This window comes from Tachypleus tridentatus, chromosome 13 (genome assembly GCF_004210375.1).
Source record: "Tachypleus tridentatus isolate NWPU-2018 chromosome 13, ASM421037v1, whole genome shotgun sequence".
Classification (NCBI taxonomy): Eukaryota; Metazoa; Arthropoda; class Merostomata; order Xiphosura; family Limulidae; genus Tachypleus; species Tachypleus tridentatus.
In genome coordinates, this window is record NC_134837.1 from 99,952,636 (window position 1) to 99,975,818 (window position 23,183).

Consider the following 23,183-nt stretch of genomic DNA (forward strand, 5'->3'; position numbering starts at 1 on the left):
TGAAGCATTGTATTAATAAGACAATTAGGTGTCTAAAGACCCCAGTGGTATAGCGACATGTTACAACTCTAGAAGCCTGGTTTCGATACTCGTGGTGGAGGAAACGCAGGTAGCTTATTGTATAGCTTTGTGTTTAAGTTCAAACAAATAAGTGTTTAAATTATTTCAAGTAAGATTAGCGAACTTCAAATTATTATGTTGAATAAAATTTTCTGTTGTATCTATGCAATGTGCAGTGTTTTGAAAATAATATATATAAAAAGTTTTCTTTTGTTTCTGCTTTAATTTGTTTTTATTTATTTATTATACTTCATAACGTAATTTAGAAAGTAATATTGGATATACTGTTATTTAAATTTTAGAAAATGAACTCATTAGTCGTTATTATGTAAATGTTATAAAATGTTACACTTTCGAAACCAAATCGTTAACATGTATAGAATTAGTTTAATATCAATTCTTTGGAAAAATAAGTTTGACGCTATTTTCTTGGAAAAGTAATTTAATTTGTAGTAGAGGGCGTGTCGTGTTATTTCTTATGACTAATTAAGCAGGAAATGAATGAACTACAACTTGTATGTGGGAACGAGAACAAATAATTTTTGTAGTTCAAAAAACGTTGTGCGATGAGGTCTCGAGAAAATGTCTAGGTAAAATCTTTTGTGTCTGTGTAGTTAAGTATATAATGTATTGAAAATAAACGTGCATCATAATTAATGGTATTTTAAATAAAACCACGTTGAAACTTAAAAGTGTGTTTAGCTTCACCGAATGTCTCATTGTCAGTGTCAATTACGCTGACAATTGAATTAATATTTAGGCTTAAGTTAAGGCATTGGACCTAGTATAGTGGTAGTCTACAAATAACTCTTACTGCTTATAGTACTATTGTAATAGGAATAGTAAATAAGTAATGGAGTAGCGTGGCTTTAAGTTTAATCTGTTTAACAAGGACATCCTGTAGGCTTTGCGACTTAGCCCTGGCACTAATAATTTGTAACGGTACGAATATGAAGATAGGTGTATATAAATAAATAATTTGTTAAGCTTATGTACATGGGTATAGTACCTTAAAATACTGATTAATATTTAAATACATGTTTAAAACGAAAAGTAATGTACCCATTCTTGAGTTGTAGTCTATATAAATACACTTGTGGGAACTTTAAAGCTTCATGTTTTGGTAAAACTGGACATCATTTATAAATACATAGATGGAATTTCAGCAAGAAGTAGGTGTAAGCTAAGTAATCCATCCAAGTCTTGTATTGTAGTGAACAATGAAAATAACAAGCACCCTTACTTGTAGAAAACTTTAAGATTCTCGACTCTGGAATCACAGATTATAAACTATTTATTGAAAAAAGCCTTACCATTTTTAATGGTTGCCCAACTTAATAATATCAACCCCTTCCTGTTATTTTGATGCAAAGATAAAACCAACAATACCTTTTTCTACATTGACTTAAGTTGGATACGGACAATGTCTTTCCAGGTGTTGGGAAACAGTGACAATGTCTCACCCAAATATATTTTATATAGTCTAGTCTTTCATTTATTTTTAATAGTTTTTGAAGGCATCTTGAATGTTTTAGGTTTGTTTTAAAGTGAGAACTGAATTATGTCAGGAAAATTAATTCAAGAGATTATTTGTTTCCGAGTGAGAATCTAATCAGGTAGGTAATTTGGTAATTATAGCTTGTGTTTTTCAAGATGAGGAATTGTACGTTGCAAAAAATTTGGCACTTTATTGCATAAAATAGACATCTCATTAAAAATAAATGGATCTATTTTAATAAAACAATTGTCAAACACATTTTTCAGTTCATTACAACACAGTTTTTTAAAAAATGATTTGAAAATACAAAAAACAAAATAATTTTGTCTCCACAAAACAAACAAATATGACGATTCAATTCACGTAAAGAAAAACTTAGAGTAGTTGTCTACAATTGAAACATTGCTCAAAAACTTGAATATTAATAAAGGTTAAACAAATTTTGGTGGTTGATTTTGATTACCACATTCAAGTCTTATAATTTTTCACAAAGTATGCATCTTGTGCTTTATCAAAGCAATGCCAAATTTTTACAAAACTCCTTATTTATGAATAAGAATTCAACATCAAAAGTTATGTTTTTATATTTCTGTAAATTTTTGCTGCAATAAGACATTGTCCTGGATTCATTTCAACTTAAACCTCCATCTACTACAAAGTATGGAATATGAGAGCTTATTTGGTCTTCATGAATTAGGAACTCAAATTACTGTCATTAACAAGGTAGAATGTAAAATAAGTACCTCCTGTTTTTTCTATTTGCTGGGATATTGCTCATGTACTAAAACAAAATGGCACCACATATCTCTTTTTTGAAATGGTCTCTTGTATGCATTTGTGAATACAACTTGTGAATAACTAAAAGCTCAGAATGCCCCTCTTGGGGTTTTCTCAGCCATTTTAATGTGTTAGGAGGGCATCTCAGTCTTTTGAAATAAGATTTCAAGAAGTAAGTTATTCTTGACAATGAGAAACCCACTTGAAATAATCTTAGAATGGCTGGTATGGTTATTAACACTTTTATTGATTAGCAGAAAACTGCTTAATCTGCTTTAAATTTCATATTCTTTTAGAGTGAAATACAACTTAGTTACTAAACTTGATAAATCTTACAAAATACTAGTCCACTAAAATACAACCAAGACAATTCACTCAGTAAAGACTAAAGATCAGTTTTATCTCACTAGATATTGTACTATGAGCATATGTGCTCCTCATCACTGCATCTTCTGTATTGTTAGCCAGGTATAACTTAGAACGTCAGTATAAAATATATATAAATGTATAATGTTTTGAGTTTTATGCTATTTAGACTAAACATTTGTGTTATTTGTAATCATTCAAGAATAAGGAAAGCATAGCATATTTATTTCATAATTTTATGTAGTGGTTATGAGGTTTGTTAGATTGACAAACTGTAGTTAGGGTAGAAAAAATGAAAAGTTTTCCTGAAAACAAATGTTTGAAATATATATATAGAATTTCGAGATTCCACAAATAGTATTTGAGATATTTGGGATTAGAAGAGTTTTTAATCATGACATGAAAATCACTTCACACACTAACTAGTAACACAATAACTTTATTCTTCCAAACAAATCTTTAAAAGTACTTAATTAAAATATCTGAATTTTTGTATTTACAATATCTGGAATTATTACTAAAAGTACTAAATTTTGTGAAGACTTACAGCATTAAAAATTATAATATAAATTTTTATCATATGGTAAAGTGTATACAAACTCGTATTTTATTCTGAACTCATCAACAAAGGGTTAAAAGGACCAGCTTTGATGACACTAAGACATATCAAACACACGTAACTGCTTATTCAATAGCTTTGAAGTGACACAAGAAGGAAGTGTCCATAGCAATATTTTGAAATAAGATATGGAGAAAGAAGAAACCTTAGCCAAACTTGTAGAATATCTTGAAATGTTTGCCCCATTATCTTGCTCAGATGCTTCTTGTAAAATGATGGATTCTTTGGCTAAAGGCTTATAGATAGGGTAGAGAAAATAACAAACAAAATGAAAAGTTTTGCTGAATTGTAACCAATTTTTAAATATAATAAGACATAGATATAAAAATTAAGATGAAAAAAAGTAGGTTTATATCTTTTAAAGAAGCTCTGCAGTTGGCAGTGGAACCTGAATACATTGAAGTCACGGATAAACTAGACACATCTTTCAATACAATACAAAACCCTTTCTCATATATTGCTTTCCCAATTCAGTGCAGCTCTCTGTATGTAAATTCTTACCTCAACCCCCATGTTACAACAATCCTCCATTAATAAGAGTGTTATACGACTTTCTAGCACAGCTGGTTCCTTTCTTACTGATTATTCAATCAGTGATGTCGAGAAAACCCACTTGTATAGAAAAATATATATGGAAAAATGGCTTGTTTGGGTTGAGAAAATTTTTTACGTAGAGGAGCAAACCTGACGATGACCGAAGAAGGTTGAAACATTGTTCACTCCTTCATGCTGCTTGGACCCTCTGAGCTTGTAACAGATATTTTTCTACCTGTGAATCTAGGTTATGAAGATGAGGATTTTTATAGCCTTTTTCTCTCTTCCTGCCTTCAGTACTTTTACCACTACTGTCGCTGATCTTCCTAGACCTTTTTCCTCTTTCTTGGATATGATTTTGTAGGTTTGTTACATACTTTCTATTGTGTGATATGATTTTTCACCTTCTCTTCTGATTTTTGTATTTTCTTTCCTCCTCCTCCAGATACTGTAGTTCATCCTGAACAGTTTTATCTCAACTTCATTCTGGTTCCAGCATACCTTGTCCTTCTTGCTTGCTTGAAACAAATGCCTCAGTACATCATTTATGCTGAATTCCCTTTCTCAAACACCCAAATTCTAGAAGCTCTTCTTCAGACTTGAGTTTAAATCCTTTATTGTCTGTTTTCCTTTCTCAGGGTCAATATTTCTGCCTTCATTTTACCCATACTACCCTCTAATGATGTTCTTCCATTTACCTTTTTTCTGAGACAATCTACCATTCCTCTGGGGTTTTTTGGTAGATACTAGTTTTCTAATTTTCTCTACCATGGTTGTCAGTGTTCTGATATGTATTCCATTCATTCTTCACACATTCCTTTCCATCATTTGTATGCTCTTTTCTATTCTAATTTCACTTTTCTTATTAAAATGTCTGTGGTATGTGAAGCTGACATTGTGTTCATTCCTATGTCTCTCCCATCTGTTTCTTTTTTCTGTTCTATTCTTCAGCTCCTGATTGCTTACTCTGTCTTGTCCCTGCAGTCCATTGTTATTTTGCCTGCACTGCTCTGTTTCACGGTTCCTTGTCTTATCTCTTCAAGTTTTGGAATCTTTATTTCCACTCATGATCCTTTTTTTTTTTTAAATTACTCTTACTGATGGCTTTGTCAACTCACCTGTTTAGCATATTCTTTGGATGTTTGTTGATGCTTCAGGAAAGGTGTCTTCACTTTAAGTCTGGGTTCTTGCAAACTCTTCGGCTGGCATGTGGACAGCTCACACTGTCCCCATCATATGGTTGTATGTTCTTTTTTGGGCTTTTGACTACTTCTGCACCTCTTAATGGCTCTGACTGGGTGCATTCTTTCTTTGTTTTATGGGTTTCTCTTATTACTTACAGGATCCAACTCAGTGGCAATCTGTGTCTATTAAGGTATAACAAAATCTGCACAACATAGGGCTTTGAAGTCCTGATATATCACTTGTAAGATAGGTATTGCAATAAATGGTTTCCTTTTGGGCACTTCCCTAAGGGAGCCTATTCATGTACAATTTTGCACTGGTTTGTTATACTTTCTTTGCTTCTGATGCATTTTGTTTTCTTTCCTAATTTTGAAGTGATGATTCAACAACCAGCATAGAGGGAGTCTGTTATGCTACGAGAGAGTGTAGCACTATTGGTAGAGGATTCTCATGCTCCACTGTATGCCATAATGCAGTAATATTGCATACAGGCATGCAGTTAGGTCAAAGTCTCTAGGTTAGTGGCTAGTGAAAAATTTGCACATTAGAGAGAAGCTCTTTTTAATCTTATGATTTAATATAAACAAATTACAAATATTGATTTTGTGTTAATTATAGCATTCTTCAGATGAAAACATTTGTTTTCACAAATTTTCTAAGGAAAATACAGCATTTATAGGTCTCTATGAGGAAAATCAAGATAACCTTGAACAAAGTACCAATTTGAACCTTTGTAGCTTCAATCCAAATGTAGTTTTAGATAATCAGTTTCTCAACATCAGTGATGCAATTATCAGTATCTCAGGTTTGAGTGGCCATTGGCCAGTGATCTAAATGTGTAATTAAAGTTCTTTTTGTGGTATTTTAAATGCTATAAATTTAGTAGACCCACACACATATTGCAACAAAGTGGTAAAACCTTATTTTGGTGTTATTGTTCTAGAATAAAACCTTTGTGAACACATTTTACTAAAAATTTTTTTTTTTAATCTTGTTTTATCATTTGTATTTTTGATATAGTAATAATAGTTTTTTTTCAAGGAATTAGTTGAGTATCATATTTCTTTTTTACAACAAAGCTGCTATTTAGGCTGTGATTACTTTGTTAAGCTTATCAGCCTAAATAACTGCTTGACTTGGAAAAGAAACTAGCAGAATGTAATGCATAAATGAATATAGAATGGATTTTAAGTGTATAAAATGAAACCTAATTGAAATTTTATAAAAGTGTATTTGCAATTTTGATATGGATAAAGAGTTTTTATTTTGACAGTAATTGTAAACACTAAAACCAGATGTGGTGGGTTTTTTTTAATCAAAACAGATAAAATTTACAGTTTTATGAAATAAAAACAATTGGAAATAGTGTAGGAAGATGTAAAGATCAGTAATTAAAACCTACAATAAAAGTACTTGTTTTTTTTAAATATCATAATAAAATATAAATTTTAAAAACTGTGAACTTATATGAATATTAAAAAGTAATACATGTTGCAGAAGTTACATGGCTTTTCAGAAAGCTCATTGTAAGTTGTTACCAATTACATAGTCACATTCTTGCAATTTAATAAAATAAACCATACGACAAGTGCATCTACTTAATTGGAAAAGAAACTAGCAGAATGTAATATAAATGCAGAATAGATTTAAAATGTATTTCATGTATAAAATGAAACCTAATTGAAATTTTATAAAAGATTGTTTAGAATTTTAATGTGGTTAAAAGTTTATTTTATGACAGTAATTGTAAACAGGGAAATCAGATGTGGTGTTTTTCAATCAAAACAAAGATAAAATTTACAGCTGCTTAACAATTGGTTTTGAAAGAAAAGATGTTTTTGTTACTTAGTGAAAGATATTAAAAACAGAATTTGTACAAAGCTAGTATTTCAATCTTTAACTAGTTACACGTAGCTGGGAGAGCATAATTGTCATACAGGCTTAATATAAACTTTCAAAACCAATTGTTAAGCAGCTGTAAATTGTATCTTTGATTTAACATGTTTAGAATATGGCTTGTCTAAAACAGTACTTCTAACTACATATTTTCTTGGATAAAAGATTTAAATATTAACCAAAAGAGTTCTTACGGACCTGTTGTTATACATAGCTGATAAAGGCTTTTTTTGTATTTATTTAAAGCAAGTGAAAACATTATTATAATTTTTTAGTTATCAGTCTTCCCTATACCTTTCCTCTAAAGAAATGAAGCAGTTGAAGTAGAAAATTTGTTTTCCACTGTATTAATTTGGACAACTGTCATAAATATACACATACAACCTTCACAAATTCAATGGCACTACAAAAAGGAGAAAAAGTAAATTGGCAATAATGTAAATGATTAAGGTGTAATTGAAGGCTTAAGAAAAAATACATATGTGAGCACCAAAAACAACCTTTTGACACAAATAATTCTACTAGGGATTGTGGTAAGAGAACAATGGTCTTGTCAGATCTATTACTGAAAGAGTAACAGCTCAAGTACAGTAATTAAAGAGATATATACCAGAATACCTTTTCTTTTATTGTCAAAACCACTTGCTACATCAGCAGTGCTATTTACACTAGGTTGAACAAGCCTAATTGTATACTTGCTTTTATGGGATTACTACCAACATGTATATTAGTTATTTTAAAGTATTCTTTCATTCTGGATTAATAAAGAAAAGGTGGCTTTTATACAAACATTTTTGTAACCTTTCAAAAATCCATTAAGCTTAGCATGCTGTAAATGTGCTGGTTAATGATGTATCTCAGATCTACATGTATATAGTGACAAAAGCTTAAAAGTAATTAGGTTTTTACCATGTACCAGTGAGGGTGTTAAATGTTGGTGTAATTGTAAGAAAAGAAAATAGTTACTTTATTTAAGAGTAAAATATGTGCCAAATTAATGGTTTAGAATTCGTATTAAATATGTAATTTTCCTGGTTTAGTGGATTAATTGAATAAGTTTTATATATTCAGTAGATAAACATAATGACTCTCGCTTTCAAACATATGTTAAGGGTAAGACTTGTTTTTGGATGACTCGTGAAATTGTACATGTAGTATTTAGAGAACAGACATTAAATTGCTTGTCATGTTTTATGCATTCTTGCAGTGGTAGAATCAAATACTAAAGCTAGAAGACTTTTATTTCACATTAAAGAAAGGTAGAGGTTAACAGTGCATGTTTAATTGTAAAAAAAGACTGTTCAAAATGCCTAAGCGATCTTACCAAATAAAAGATGAAGTAAGAGAAAAGTAAGAAAATTTATTTTGATTCTAAAGTATAACTAAGAACTACTTAAGATATACTTCTAAGCATATTTTCAAGCAATGTGCACTACTGTAGTTTTCAGTGTGAACCTGGTTTCCATTAAGGTGATAATTTTGTCATGCAAGTAACTTTTATACAGTACTTTATCTATTTGCAGAAATATTAGCTATTATAAATTTTTTTATTTTTTTTTTACAAATGTGAAGTTCTGTAATAAAATATAAACAGTACTGTATTGGGTTGCCAAAACAATTCATGTAATGTATATTTTAGATTATTTTCTTGATTTTATGTGCATTGGGTTCATATTATTGAAATGAAGCTAAGATTGTACATAAACATTTGTATTGTAAGCTTAATTGTGTGAATAATCAAGTATTCACTATTGTGCAAGTTATACTGGCAAATAACTATTGAAAAAATCCTTCATAAAGCTTATTTACAAAGCTTGCTTTTATAGGTGTACAGAATAGTAGTAGAAGAAAACTCATTTAAGAAGTTATTAGCTCCTAGTTTTTAATTTCTTTTTGGTCACTAGTGTGATTTTTCTTTTTAATCATCTATGATTTTACTTGTACAGAATAATGCAAAAACAGCTTGTGAAAAAAGGACAAAAACTGTAATAAGGGTAGTATGAATGGTATAGAAGTGTGAATTTTTTAATGCAAGGATAGATTAGATTTCTTTTGAGGAGTGAAGAATATATATTTTGCATAGGATACCATCAATGATCAATAAAACTTTGATTCTACTGGTGTGTTACTACATAATTTTGTGTGTACAAAAGAAAGATACCATTTGATGAAACATACCCATTAAATATTGGTTTCTTTCTCTCTGTTTCTGTGTAATACTTTTAAAATATTTAATTTTTTCCACACATAGTTGTTATTGTTTTTTTGATAATTTATATACAGTAAATGTATTAAGAAGTTAATGTTTGTTTTGAATTTAGTTTTTATTTATAGACAGAATGGTGATTTAATCAGACTTCAATGTTTGATACTTTTTACTATGATTTAGGTTCAGCTTATCTCTCTTTGGTTAACTATTGTTACTCATGAGGAGTGGAATTCTTTAAAACTAGTATAACCCAATAACACACACTGATCAAAGTGTAGATTGAACTGGACCTCCCTTGATCTTAAATTTGAGATTAGAGAATTTACAAAACATCCTTACCTCCACTGAAAATATAGCTATTCTTTGACATTGGCTTTGTCTATCTAATTATTGGTCTCAGATGTTCAACTCCTTTATACCCTACTTTATCTGACCTTAGCAACGTCTATTTTGCAAATTTTTCTACCTTTGTAAATGCTTCTTCAATTCTGGTACATTATGTAAGCACCTCAAATAATGTAATCACTTTTTTTTAATAAAGCATTAGTCATGTTTTACTTGTCAAGATATCATGTCATGGTTCCTTGACGTGTGTTCATTGTAGTGGCAAGGACCATGATGTGTATGAGAGTGAACCTGACCCTCATTGCGTCAACTGCAATGGCTCTCACCTGTCCTACTTCTGTTCTTTTTTGAATGGTTGGAATAAAAAGAGGTGTAGTGTTTGAAAATGATTCAAAACATTACATATCCTGAGGCTTGAAGTTGCTGTCCACCACTTCATCTCGGATGTATACTGCTGCACTTCATTCCAGTGGGAGTGCAGACGGATCTCTCTCTGTGCCTCCAAAAGAATCATTCTCAAACCAAATGAAAACCTCCATGGTTAAAAAGGTTGATGAATCAACTTCAACACCCATCTCTGTCCCTATTATACATTCCAGCAGATTCCAAGATCCACTTCCTTTGGTTTCGGGTACAAGCATTTCCTTGGGTACATCTTCTTCTCCCACCCCAAGGTGCAAAATGATCATTCATTCATGTCCTCAGTTGCTAGATCCTCTTCCAACACCAAAGACCTGCTCAATCAACCAAGGGCAGGATCCTTGTATGTAAATATACCTCCCTTAAATAAAGACAGTAAAGAAAAAAGACATGGAAAGACATTTCTGAAACTTGCTGGTACCATCATCTTTTTGCAGTTTTCTTTGTACAGAAATGACAGGCTGTGTGATGGATGAGTGCATGGAGGGGTGGCACTACTGGTTGATCAGCATGTGCTCACCCTATCTTTGCCACTCGACACACCCTTGGAGTCCATAGCCATCAGTGTTTCCTTGGGTCGTACCATCACTGTTTGTTCTCTCTACCTGTCTCCTGGTGAAACCTATGATCAGTCAGATCTTGATGCTGTCATTGAACAGTTGCCATCTCCCTTTTTAATCCTGGGGGAAGTGCTGATATTGATGGGAGGGCTTGCTCTGTATAATATATGCTCTCTGATCACAATCTTTCTCTTTTCAGTAGCTGTTCTTATACTTATTTTCATGCACTTAGTCATTTACTGCTAATGATATCTCAGTTTGTTCCACTCCACTATTCGCCCACTTTTCATGGAGGGTTGACAGTAATCCAAGAGGCAGTAATCATTATCCTATAATTTTGAGAGTGACAGGCTGTAGTTGATGCCACCCTACCTGCATTCCCCGGTGGAAGCTGGATCAAGCAAACTGGCCCTCTTTCACTGCTCTCACAGAACTTGATCATGCCATCAACAGATGACTGTGTGGTAGCAGTAACTGACTATTATACAGACAGCTGCTCAATGTATTCCTGAAACCTCAACACATATTCCATGATATCCTTATCCATGGTGAAATCCTGCCTGCCACATGGCACGGAAATCTCAAAAATGGGCCTGGGATACTTTTTGCAGGTATCCCACACTTTTGCACTGCATTGCTTTCCAGCAGGCTCGTGTACAGGCTCATTGAGTAAGACGCCAAAGCCAGCAGAAATCTTGGATTAAGTTTATAACCAACATATCTTCTACCACCAGTTCCAAATTCATATGGGACAAGATTTGAAAGGTCAGTGGGCAATATAATTCTGTCCCCCTCTCAATTTTGCTCTCTAATGGCCAGGAAGTAGCTGATACCCTGAGCATTGCCAATACTCTTTGTGAAAGCTTTTGCTGGGTAGGCACTTCTGCTTCTTCCTCCACCTTCTCAGCCATCAAGACTCGAGCAGAGTGATCACCTCTTTCCATTTGAGCTAATTGTCTCTATGACTATAATCATCCATTTACACTGGTGGAACTCAAACTGGCTCTTTATTGGTCTGGCATTACATCTGTTGGACCTGATGATGTACACTATGAAATGCTGTGCCATCTATCTCCTGCTTCTCTTGCTATTGTTCTGATTCTTTTTAACCAGATCTGGCAGGAGAATGTTTTTCCTGATGCCTGACATCAGACTATTGTCCTATCTTTCTCTGAGCCTGGGAAGGATCCCAAGATTCCTTCAAACTACCGTCCAGTGGCTTTCACAAGCTATCTCTGTAAGACCTTAGGGAAAATGGTTATTGTTCATCTTATTTGGTTCCTTGAATCAAACAATCTTCTCTCATCCACCCAGTGTGGGTTCTGATGACAGCGCTCCACCATGGACTACTTGATTCGACTTGAAACATCAATCAGAGAAGTCTTTCTCAAACAACAACATTTTGTATCAGTATTCTTTGACATTGAGAAGGCTTATGATACAACATAGAGGTATGTCATTTTGCAGAGACCTCCGTATATATGGGTTATGTGGCCATTTGCTCATTTTTATTAAAAATTCTTTAACGTACAGGCGATTCCAAATTCATGTGGGTTCGACACTTTCCCATTCTTTTCTATAGGCACTTGGAGTCCCTCAGGGCTGTGTTTTGAGTGTCACACTTTTCAGTATAAAGATTAATGCCATCACTGAACAACTCCTTACTGTTTCAAATGGGCTCTGTCAACGACATTCACATCTCATGTCAGTCGTTGAACATGAGATATATTAAGCAGCAGCTACAGACTGCTCTCAGTCTTTTACTGAAGTGAACCACAGCAAACAGCTTTAACTACTCTCTCTCTCTAAAACTGTTTGCATGCACTTTTGCCATCAACGGGGTGTGGACCCTGAGACAAAGTTCTGGGGCTTATCTTTGACTGTAAGTTGACCTTTATACCACATATCAAGCAGTTATGGGTCAAATATACAAGAGCACTTAACATCCTCCATGTCCTCTCTTTCACCACTTGGGGAGTTACTCGATGTCCTGTGCTAAAGATATATCATGCTCTTATTCGATCGAAACTCGACTATGGGTCACTAGTCTGTGGCTCTGCCAGGACCTTGGCCTTAAAATGCTAGACACCATTCATCATCAAGGACTTTGGCTCTGCACCGTGGCATTTTGCACTTTCCCAATTCAGAGCTTATACACAGTCTCATAAACCTTCTTTGCACCTCTGCTGCTTGGGACTGGCTTTATTATATGCTTCAAAACTTTGTTTCTTGGCAAAGCATCCCACCTGGGGTTGTGTTTTTCTTCTTCAGTGTGCCATGCTTTTTCAGAACAGACAATCTGCCATTGCTCCTTTTGGTTTTCATATCCAGGTGCAGTTGGATGAATTGGGTCAGTATCTACAGGTCAGCCCATCCCACCATGGCTAATTACTATCCCCAAATGTGACCTTTCTTTAAGTCATCTGAGAAAAGCAGACACTCCCGATTGGAAATACTGTCCATTATTTGTTGAGCATTTTTGAACCACATTTCCATTCCTGTGTATATGGGTGGTTTGAAATCAGGTGACTGTGGGCTCTGCTGTGGTTCACTGGTTGTGTGCAGAATCCCCTCTACAGCTTCTGTGTTCACTGCTGAACTGTATGCCATTTCTCTTGCCTTGGATCACATAGAATCTAAGCAAAACTCAAATTGCACTATTTACCCAGACTCGCTTAGTTCTCTACTGGCCCTGGAATCATTTCACATTAGTTCTCACCCTGGTCTTTCCAATATTCAAAGCCAATTGGCCAATTTCTCTTTAAAATCTACTTGTATCTAGTTTTTCTGGATACCATGCCACGTTGGTATTTGCAAGAATGGGCTCGCCAACACTGCAGCTAAATCTGTCTGCTCTGGCACTATCACTGCTGTGTCTGTTCTATACATGGACTAAGGTCCTGTATTCAAGGCTCAGTTCTGTGCCAGTTGGCAGTCAACTTGGAGTGAACAATGTGAAAATAAACTTTTCCAAATAAAACCCTCTATTGGACTTTGGTCGTCTTGCTTCTGTAAGGATTGGAAAGAGGTAGTTGTAACTAGACTATGCATTGGCCACAGTTTTTCAACTCATCATTTTCTTTTATCTGGGACTGATGCATCATTGTATTGTCTGTGTAACACACGGGTCACACTAAGCCACATTTTACTGTCTTGCTGTTGTTATGACTCTCAAAGATGGCACCATTTTAAACATGTTTTGTTCCAAGGTTTATCCATGATGTTAGTGTTATTGGCAATGGTACCACTGTCCACCTTTAGAAATGCTTTCAGTTTTTAAAGACCATTAATCTTTTTAATGCTATTTAAGTTTTTAATTTATACCTTAGACCTTTTTTAATGTGATTCCCTGTTAAGAATCAAAGTACATCTAGTTTGATTTGAAATTAAAAAATGGCCGTGACATCAAATAACTTGAAACCAGGACTGGAAAGACCAACTTCAGGTGACTAACACTGCTGTTTGAACTACCTGTTAGTCATTCTGGTGAGTTATAATAATTAAAATTTTGCTACAAGTCTTTTAAAACTTTTGTTAGTTTACTTTCTTAGAATTGCCATAATATTAAATAACACGGAACCAGAATTGGAAAGGCCAACTTCAGATGACTAATGTTGGTTTTTGAACTTAGCTGTTGGTCTTCCTGGTGAATTATGATAATTACAATTTTGCTACAGAAAGTTTTTCTCTTACCACTGTAGACAAAATGTAAAATGTGGTTTTAATCCTATTTGTTTTTTAATTAAAAAATTAAATTTTGTTTTGTGTTTTACCTAAATTTTCTTTTGTGAATTTTGCTAATTTTACTTTAATTTTAACTTTTTTTCTGATGTTTGAAGCTGATAGCCTAGTTGCTTTGTTCCATAAAACACCAAACCAACCAACCAATTTAGGATACGGTTTCATCTACTGCCTTGTCCCTACTTGCTTCATCTGTTAGGACTTTCTGGTTTGTTGTCCTACTTTTGTCTCTGTTTTTTGTATTCCCCATTTTTACCTCTGTGACCTGCATTAAACTTTTTTCTTGAAGACTTAAGCCAAAAATGCTTAATACTAATTCTTCCATTCCTTCAGAATGTCTCATTTCTTACAACTTTGTAAGTCCATTTCAATTCCTTGACTTCATGAATCCTCCATATCTTTGTCTCTTTCCATTTCTTGTCCTTCTACTACTACTTTCACTCCTTTTGAGTTGGCTATTGTATGTCCCATAAGTGACTCTCTCTTTCCCTTTGCACTCATTAAGCTCAGACCCTATAGTACATTTGGTACAAGAGAGTGATCTTTAGTAAAATCTACTTTATTAGTCTTTAGTCTTAAAAAAGAAATTTGATAAGGGTCTGTCAATTTAAAAACATCTCGTACATTTTCCTGTATTTCAATTTCAGATGAATTATATTGATTCAACCAAGGAGTTGATAGTTTAGAACCATTAGAGAAAACAAGTTAAGCCAGTAGTAGTAACTGTAGTGTTTTCTTATTTTTAGAAAGGGGACTCTTTTAGACCTAGCTTGACATATGTTGCATAATGCTTAATTTTTAATTGTTTTTTATATGTAGATACTTATAGGATAAGACAAAAATGTTTTAAGGTATAATTGGGTTTATAAAAAAGCTATTTGTTATGTTATTATTTTGGCTTTAAGGGGTAATTTTGAAATTGCTGTTGATTTATTTTGTTCAATAAAATGATTAAAATGTTTTTGGTATAATATTCAATGTTTTGGATGCATTGATTTCAGGATGAGAGAATTCAAAGTTGTTGTTCTGGGTAGTGGAGGAGTTGGAAAGAGTGCTCTGACAGTTCAATTTGTCTCAGGAACTTTTATGGAGAAATATGATCCAACAATAGAAGATTTCTACCGGAAGGAAATCGAGGTGGATTCTGCGCCTTGTGTCCTGGAAATTCTAGACACTGCTGGTACTGAACAATTTGCATCTATGCGAGATTTATACATAAAAAATGGACAAGGTTTTGTTGTTGTATACAGCATCACCAATCACCAGACATTTCAAGACATTAAGAACATGAAGGAACAAATTATGCGAGTGAAGAACCTGGAACGTGTGCCAGTAATTCTTGTTGGAAATAAGATAGACATTGAGCAGCAAAGAGAAGTAAGCAGCATGGAAGGAATGTCCCTAGCCCAACTCTGGGGATGTCCTTTTATGGAGGCCTCTGCAAAAAATAAATGCAATGTTAATGAAATGTTTGCTGAAATAGTCCGTGAGATGAACTTTACCCCCGAGCTAGAAACATCCAGTCACTGTTGTGTTGTTCTCTGATGCAGGTTAGTTGAGTTCTAACTTCAGTTTTTCTGTTTGTTACTTTAAATAAATTCAGTGTGTGCATTACAGTGACACTTAAAGCTCTGATTCTATTAGTGTAGTGTTTCCCACTAATGGTGTGGTATAGTTACACTGTCTCTAATTATTGTGAGTTCCATATGAACACAAATGTGACAGTTAAGCTGAGGTTTTGCAAGTGTTATTTGCAAGTTTTGATGTGTAGAGTTGTATCAGCTTTAAAATTTAATAGTTTTCGTAGTTTCCAGAGAGGTATTGCAAGGTGTAGCTTGTGGCATTGTATGCAAGTAAACATATATTATTCCTTGGTATTGAATATTCTGACATTTCATTGCCTGCTGTAATTGGAACAGAATTCTCTATGAACTATTGCCAGCATGTAGAGCAAAATGTTTTCACACAGTTTCAATGGACTTGTATAATTGTTCATTATGTATGTGCACCTTTGCCTAAAATATTTTAATTTTTTTGTATAGTAGCACCATTTCCTAACCAAGAATATTTGCATTATATTTAAGCTACAATGACATTACCTGCTTGTAAAGAACGTTTACACTAAACATATGACACTACTTTCTTTCATGGAATATTTACACTGGACTATGTGTATTTTATAACACCATTATCAGAAAATTTTACACTAGGTTCTATACTATAGTAGAACCACTATTGGAAACATTAACATTAGATTCTCTGTATATACAGTAGCAGTACCCTTTAATCTGGAAAAAGATATGCTAAATTAAGCATTCAGTGGTACTACTGTTTAGAAGTATGTGTATCTGATTTTGAACACCATTGGTAAAAAATAAACTAAATTTACTAACAGGACTAAGTAACATTTTAATACTTAATGAGTAAATTACAGAAGTGAATAATTGATTTAAAAAGATATTGACTATGGGTTGAAACATTGTAATTATTAAAATCAGTACTTGCTTTACTATAAAAGTTGCTGTTATTATATTTTTGATTTAAATAACATTTTCATTGAAATAATTTAGATTATTTCTCTGAAATAGAATATTGTTTTTAATGTATGTTACTTTACACTCATATTTTTAGCTTGCAATTGTTTTGTGTTTTTTTTCAGTGAGCTTATAAATGGACAGCTAACAAAAAACATTCAGGAAGAAGATTGGGTATTGTGCCTTTCTTTAATGGCAGAACCCTTCCACTGACCAGCATTTGATATGGACTGTTCTTGTGCAATAACTTTTATACTTCTTAGGTCACATCTAAAATTTGCAAAAACATCTCTAATAATTTCTTTGTGTTCACTTCTTAGTGAAGTGTCTCACCAGATTTACTTGCTTTGTTTTGGTTGCTTGATTTTTATATTGTGTATTCAACATGTACATATGTTAACTCATGAATAAGCATTAATGGGTGCATGTAGTGTAATGAAAATTATCTGAGGCACCAGTGAGATATTTGTAGCCAAACTTTAAAGTTAGAAACTTAGATTTGAACCAGTATAAACTTTAATATGAAATAGTAAACTTTAGTTACCTCAAAAGTTGTTTTAGGCAATGTGATGCTACTTTTATAAACTGACTGTATGTGTTATGGTTTGGTGCTTCCAGAGGCCAATCATATGTTGTCTAATTGTTAGCAGTCTTTCAAGTCCATGATGTGTGTATCATAACATTTTGCAAGACTTTATTGACTGATATCATCATGATCTGTTTTTTTAGATCTGTTTTAAGTTTCCAAGTCAAACAGAAATGTATGATTTCTGTAAAATCCAAAGCTCAAAATGTTATGTTTCCTTTATCTGATGTATAAAAATCCTTGTTGTATATATAAATGTATTTAGATGAAGGAAGTATAATAATTTTGTGTAATTCATTTGTACTGCTTGAAGTTTCCTGTATAATTTGAACTTTTGTTATAAGAATGACCAAAATCTCTTGCTAATGTAGAGATGTATTGGTATTAGGTATATGTTAAAATTGGGAAAAAGTATAATGTGTCAGCAAAAATATATGTAAATGATTTTGCTTCATTACGGAGCTGTGAAAACTGTTTCTAAGCAATTTGTTTTACTACAGTGCTGTAGAACAATATTTTTTGGATGCCAAATTGTTTATGCTAAGTATATTATAGTATTGGAAAAAACAAACATGACTGTGACCATAACTTCAACATTTGTGATGTAAAATTGTAAACAAAACATTTATGCAGTTATTCAAGGATCTAGTCGAAGTAGTGCTAAACGGGGGATTGTTCTCTCATAAATAGTCCAGTCTTACAATAATTTAAAGCAGGTATATGGAAATTTCCTTTAATATTAAAGCAGATTAAAAACTGTTCCCCTACTGGTAGAGCAGTAAGTCTATGGATTTTACAACACTAATATTAAGAGTTCAATTCCCTTTGGTGGACACAGCGGATGGCCCTATGTAGCTTTGCTATAAGAAAACACACACGCAAAAAGAACTACTGTTTTCTCTGTTGTAGCTAAAATGTGAATGATAATATACATTAAATTAGAAAACATTTCAAAACATTTAAAGAAAAGTTAATATAATCAGGACAAAAGTGTTACTTTTTAAATTTTGTTTTCTTTGAAGCTTTTATCCAAAAATTGCTTATAGACATGTTATTTTGGAGTGATACATGGTCTTTCTGTCTTGCTATAAAAGCCCAGTCTTCAGCCTATTGGGTAACACAAGTTTTTGTTTGTTTTTTTCTGAAAAAGGGGTAATTTATGAAATTATTATTCCAGAGTTTTCTACAAATGAAAATCTTTTCATTATTGAGAAGCAAATTTCATTCAATGCTCCTAAAAGATAAGAAAATTTTGCTTAAGTCATTTAGACATTACTCTTATTACCTACATCCTCGAGTTTAGTATGTGTTGAGAAGTAGATATTCATAAAAATTGTTTCATATTTTTATTAGCAAGTATAAGCCACCAACAATTTGCAAAATAAATAGTTGCTATTTTCTGCAAAACTTATTCACAAGATAGGTATGCTAGGCCTGTTGTTTTATTCCACATAAAATTAACCATAAATTTAGTTTTAAAACTGCAGTTGTAAGGATTTTGCATCTGTGATATCTCCATGCTGAAGATATTATGCCTGTAAAAAAAATGTTTGTAAGCTGTACTTACTTCCAAACTTGAATTAAAATATAACATTCAAAATGTTTGAGGTTTATGCAGTATACTTTTATATTTTTATTTGGGATTCTGTGTCTATAGTTCCTTAAATTTATTTGTGTTGGTTTTTTTAACAGCTGACAAGCTTTTGTTAGTAATGCTTTCAGTTCTATTATTATACAGCTTAGAATTATCAGTTTGTTGTTCTATTATTGTTTAACCTTATGAATATTGTGCCTTATTTTCTAAAGTTATCATAAATCTTGTTTATATTTTACAATGTAGTAGTATCTAAGTAGTATGATACCTTGTAGTGGGCCAAAATGTATTGAAGTAACTGTAACAATACCTAACTACTTAGAAACATAGTAATAATACTGTTGCATATAAAACTAATGTTGCTTTTGGCAACAATATATTAGTTGAGGTGATAAGTAATAGTACATTTTTGCAGTGTGTGATATTTTTGGTATCACATTCCATAAAAGTGAAGTGGAAGGAATAGTGCCATACCTCACAATATGAAACAATAAGCTTATGTTTCACAAAGTGATAAATTTATATGAATAACACTGTGTATACACAAATTTTGTTCCAGGATAGAATGTATTATTTCTTAATTACTTATGTTGTAAAAGTACAGAAAATGGACATTTTTCCCTTTGAACTTTGCTTTTGTGACCTGGATAATGAAGTTTAGAAAATAACCTATTTTCTATGTAAAAACGGGCAAATTTGCTCATTTTCATTTACATAAGGTCTGAATAAAACAACATATGAATAAAGATTTATATATATTTATACTAAAGTTATACAAAAATGTTTAGAAGTGAGTATTTTTTTGAGATTTGCAACTGTAATGTAAATCACTTTCACGTATCAGCCCCAAATATAGTCTCTCATAATGATTTTGTTATATGCTCCCAGGTCACAAAATCAAAGTTTGAAGAGAAAAATAGGTCTTTTACATTTAGTTTAGGCATAAGCAATTGGGAAATAACACTTTCTGCCCAGGAACAAGAAAAAGTAAAAATTTTGCTACATAGTGTAATTAGACTTAGAGTAATATTCAATGTAGTTGAATTTTGGTAAGGTTTGCACTTAAACCTTTGATTATAACTGCCTTTTAAATTTATTATACAAAATATTTTTTTCTTTGACCCTTTTACAACCAGGCAATTTTCATTCCCAGGAACCACAAAAATTTTATTGCAAAGTTAAATGAAATATCACAAATTCTTTATATAATAGATTTTTATATTTAATTAAAGACACTACAAAACAATCATTGGATTTATTGTGAGAAGCCCTTATCAAAAGTCACCCATACGAGTCCCTGAGAACAGAAATAATTGAGTACAGCCTATGATAAACAAGGAATTAAAACGGACTGAATAAAGCTATGCCTTTTTTTTTTATGTTCTTAATTCAAGTTATGCTTCAACCCATACAATACCAAAAGAAAGTAAAATTTGTAGAAAGAAAGTATGTGTTTAAATTTAATATTTTATGAATTAGAACTTTGGCAGTATTATGTACTTTGAATAATTATTCAAGATGTCTGGAAGTCTGAGAGTATTAAGTTATTTTACAGATTAGAAAAATATAGTGAAAGCAAAGTGTATCGTAGAAGATTATATTCTGTTTCTGAGAAAAGTATTTTAAAGTAAATGTTACTTTTAAAGAGTTTTAATATTTACTGCAAAGTTTTTGAACAACATGAAAAATGTTGCTTTTTTTTTTTTTAAATTAAACATGTTAGACAAACTTTATTACTAACTTCACAGAGATTTCTGATTAAGCCAGTGTTTCATGTAACATTTTGTAAATGTATGAGCAATGTATAGCATTCTCTCATGAGAAGTGATTGGCTTCTGTATGTTGTTTCTTGAGAAATGGCTGTCATATATATATATATTCTGAGTGTTCTGTATATTTAAGACAGGTTGATCTTATACAGGGATTAGTAGTTTTAACTCAGGTATCACTTCTTGTAAAGCAAGTTTATAAAACTGATGTATTTTTCATACTATTTTATAAAACTTGTAGCAAATTTGTGTATGTACGAAAAAGCATTTCAAACTGTTTCACATATAGTATTAAACATGTAATGCTCATTCCATAACCTGGTCATGGGTAATTCACTTTCTTTTCAAACATATACATATGTTGATGTTAAAAACCATATCATAAATTTTGAATTAATTTTACAATGAAATGTTTCAACATCTTAAGTATTTTTGTGTATTGTATTCTACTGTCTTTCCCCAAACAGTCCTCATGTGAATATAGTTTAATATATACCTAATTGAAAGATCTATCTTTACAAGAACATTCATATATGTAACCAGTTGGAAGTAACTACTGTATTTAAAATCATAATGATGAAATATTTAAAAAAATATATTTCCTAAAACGTAAAATGTACCTTTTTTTAACATTACGTATGATAAATCTTTTATAGATATTCACATAGGTTTGCAGGTAACTATTATATAATTAGATCCTCTGATACCAATCTAAAGTACACAAAGTTTAAGACAAATCTGTGATATGAAATATAAACTATATTTATATATTGATATGTATGGTATTACTTGGAAAGAGATATTGATAAACAAGTAAAGAAATAGCTGTGGAGTTAAAAGGTGAGAATTGACAAATAGAAAACTTTCCTAACTTGCTGACAGAAAACATTGTGTAAACAAATTCAACTTTGTACAGCTGTAAAACTTGATTGCTTGTGGAAAACAGTGTGTAAACAAATCAAACTTTGTACCAGTATAAAATTTAATATACTGGATCTTAAAGCTGTATAAACAGCTCAAAATTTGTATGAGTAGAGAACTTTTCTTAATACACACTGGTAGGAAACATGCAAATGGACTGGACTTTCCATAAGCAGAAAGCTGTGGAAAAGCGATATGCAGAATGCCATAAAAAGTTGAGATATTGTGTAATTGGAGTGTAGAAGAAAAAGCTTTACAGTGCCAGTGAAAAGCAGAGATTAAGAAGTGGCAAAACTTAGGTAAGTAATAAGGGAAAAGAGAACATACAGGTAAGGCCACAGTTAAAGGACATGCATGAACTTTGTTTAAAGAGTAGATAAAATGTATACAATATAAGAGTGGCAGAAGTGGACATTTAGTGACAATGGAGAAAAACTGACATAAAGATGTATCTGTATATATTTAACTTTACCATCATAGCCTTAAAGATCATTTACTGTACAGTGAAATATTGAAATATAAACTAATCTTTGATATTATTTATCTCAACAGATACTGTATAACATTTTATAAGATGTGGATATTATGGATTTTTCTCTGTATATCACTTGTCTTCACTATTATTGGCTTGTAAATGTGACTAGGAGGTAAACTCCTGTTAGATTTGATTGTGCATTTTAGTAGTACGTGTTTTTTAAATTCTGTGATTATTTCTGCAGTAATGTTGAGTGAGAAAGCAACTTGCTGTTGTAACTTCTAATTACTTAATAGTATTTTATTATATAACTTCATTTCAACTGTGTATTATGTGAATTTTTTATTCTGTTTGAGAATTTTGTATAGAAAAACCATATAGAACTTTGTATTGATTGCAATCATGAGTGTTATTGCAGTTTAGAAAATTAAACATTATATTGTAATAAACTGCTTACTTACTATAGCATGCAACTCTGGTATGAAAAACATGACTTCATTTATTTAAGTAAGGCCAACATAGGTGGTGATAATGCATTTGTCTGGTTAGAGATGATTGGATAAGTGGTGTCAGTAGCAGTGTATCTTTGAAGATATTTATCCATGGTAACTACTTCTAACAGATACTACAACAATAATACATGGGACCTGTATTGTTTTTGCCAAATATGTATGGATTTTTTTTTTCCCCTATCAGAGCAAGGTGTGACTTAGTTAACTTGCCAGGTTGTGAATTTGAAGATCTACAGGTTGTGTGATATTGCCACAAATTAAAAAGGTATAATGCTCTGCACTTTAGAGTCATGTTTAAAGTTTACTATTTGATGTCCCCCACTTGTACAGCAGTAAGTCTATGAATTTACAATGCTAAAATTAGGGGTTCGGTTCTCTTCAGTGGACTCAGCACATAGTCCAATGTGGCTTTACTATAAGAAAACACACACATACTAGTTGATTAGGGTGGTATGTGTTAACAAGCTGACATTTCTATGGTCTCATATAAAAATAAAAGATGGCTAGTGCAGTTGGCCCTTGGGTAGCTTTATTTGAATATTTGAAACAAATAAGAACTTTTCCAACTTTTTTACTATTTAC

At 32.2% G+C, this 23,183-nt stretch overlaps 2 protein-coding genes across 3 annotated transcripts in view; one reads left to right on the forward strand and one right to left on the reverse strand.

Moving 5' to 3' along the window:
* Positions 1-535: 535 nt before the first annotated feature.
* LOC143240500 (ras-related protein Rap-2a-like) lies at positions 536-22,552 on the forward strand. Of its 2 annotated transcripts, none has more exons than XM_076483018.1 (3): positions 536-650; positions 15,212-15,760; positions 16,870-22,552. In XM_076483018.1, exons 1-2 carry the CDS (start codon positions 643-645, stop codon positions 15,753-15,755), a joined length of 552 nt encoding a protein of 183 aa, XP_076339133.1. In that variant the 5' UTR covers positions 536-642; the 3' UTR covers positions 15,756-15,760; positions 16,870-22,552. The 2 variants fall into 2 exon arrangements, with proteins under 2 accessions (XP_076339133.1, XP_076339131.1); XM_076483016.1 differs by lacking the exon at positions 536-650 and adding an exon at positions 8,152-8,285.
* The window catches only part of LOC143240499 (lysosome-associated membrane glycoprotein 1-like), a 31,095-nt gene continuing 22,660 nt past the window's right edge, over positions 14,749-23,183 (reverse strand). Inside the window, exon 6 of the mRNA XM_076483015.1 lies at positions 14,749-15,648. Within this exon, the coding sequence (XP_076339130.1) occupies positions 15,637-15,648 (12 nt within the window). The 3' untranslated portion in view covers positions 14,749-15,636. The remainder of the gene's footprint in view (positions 15,649-23,183) is intronic.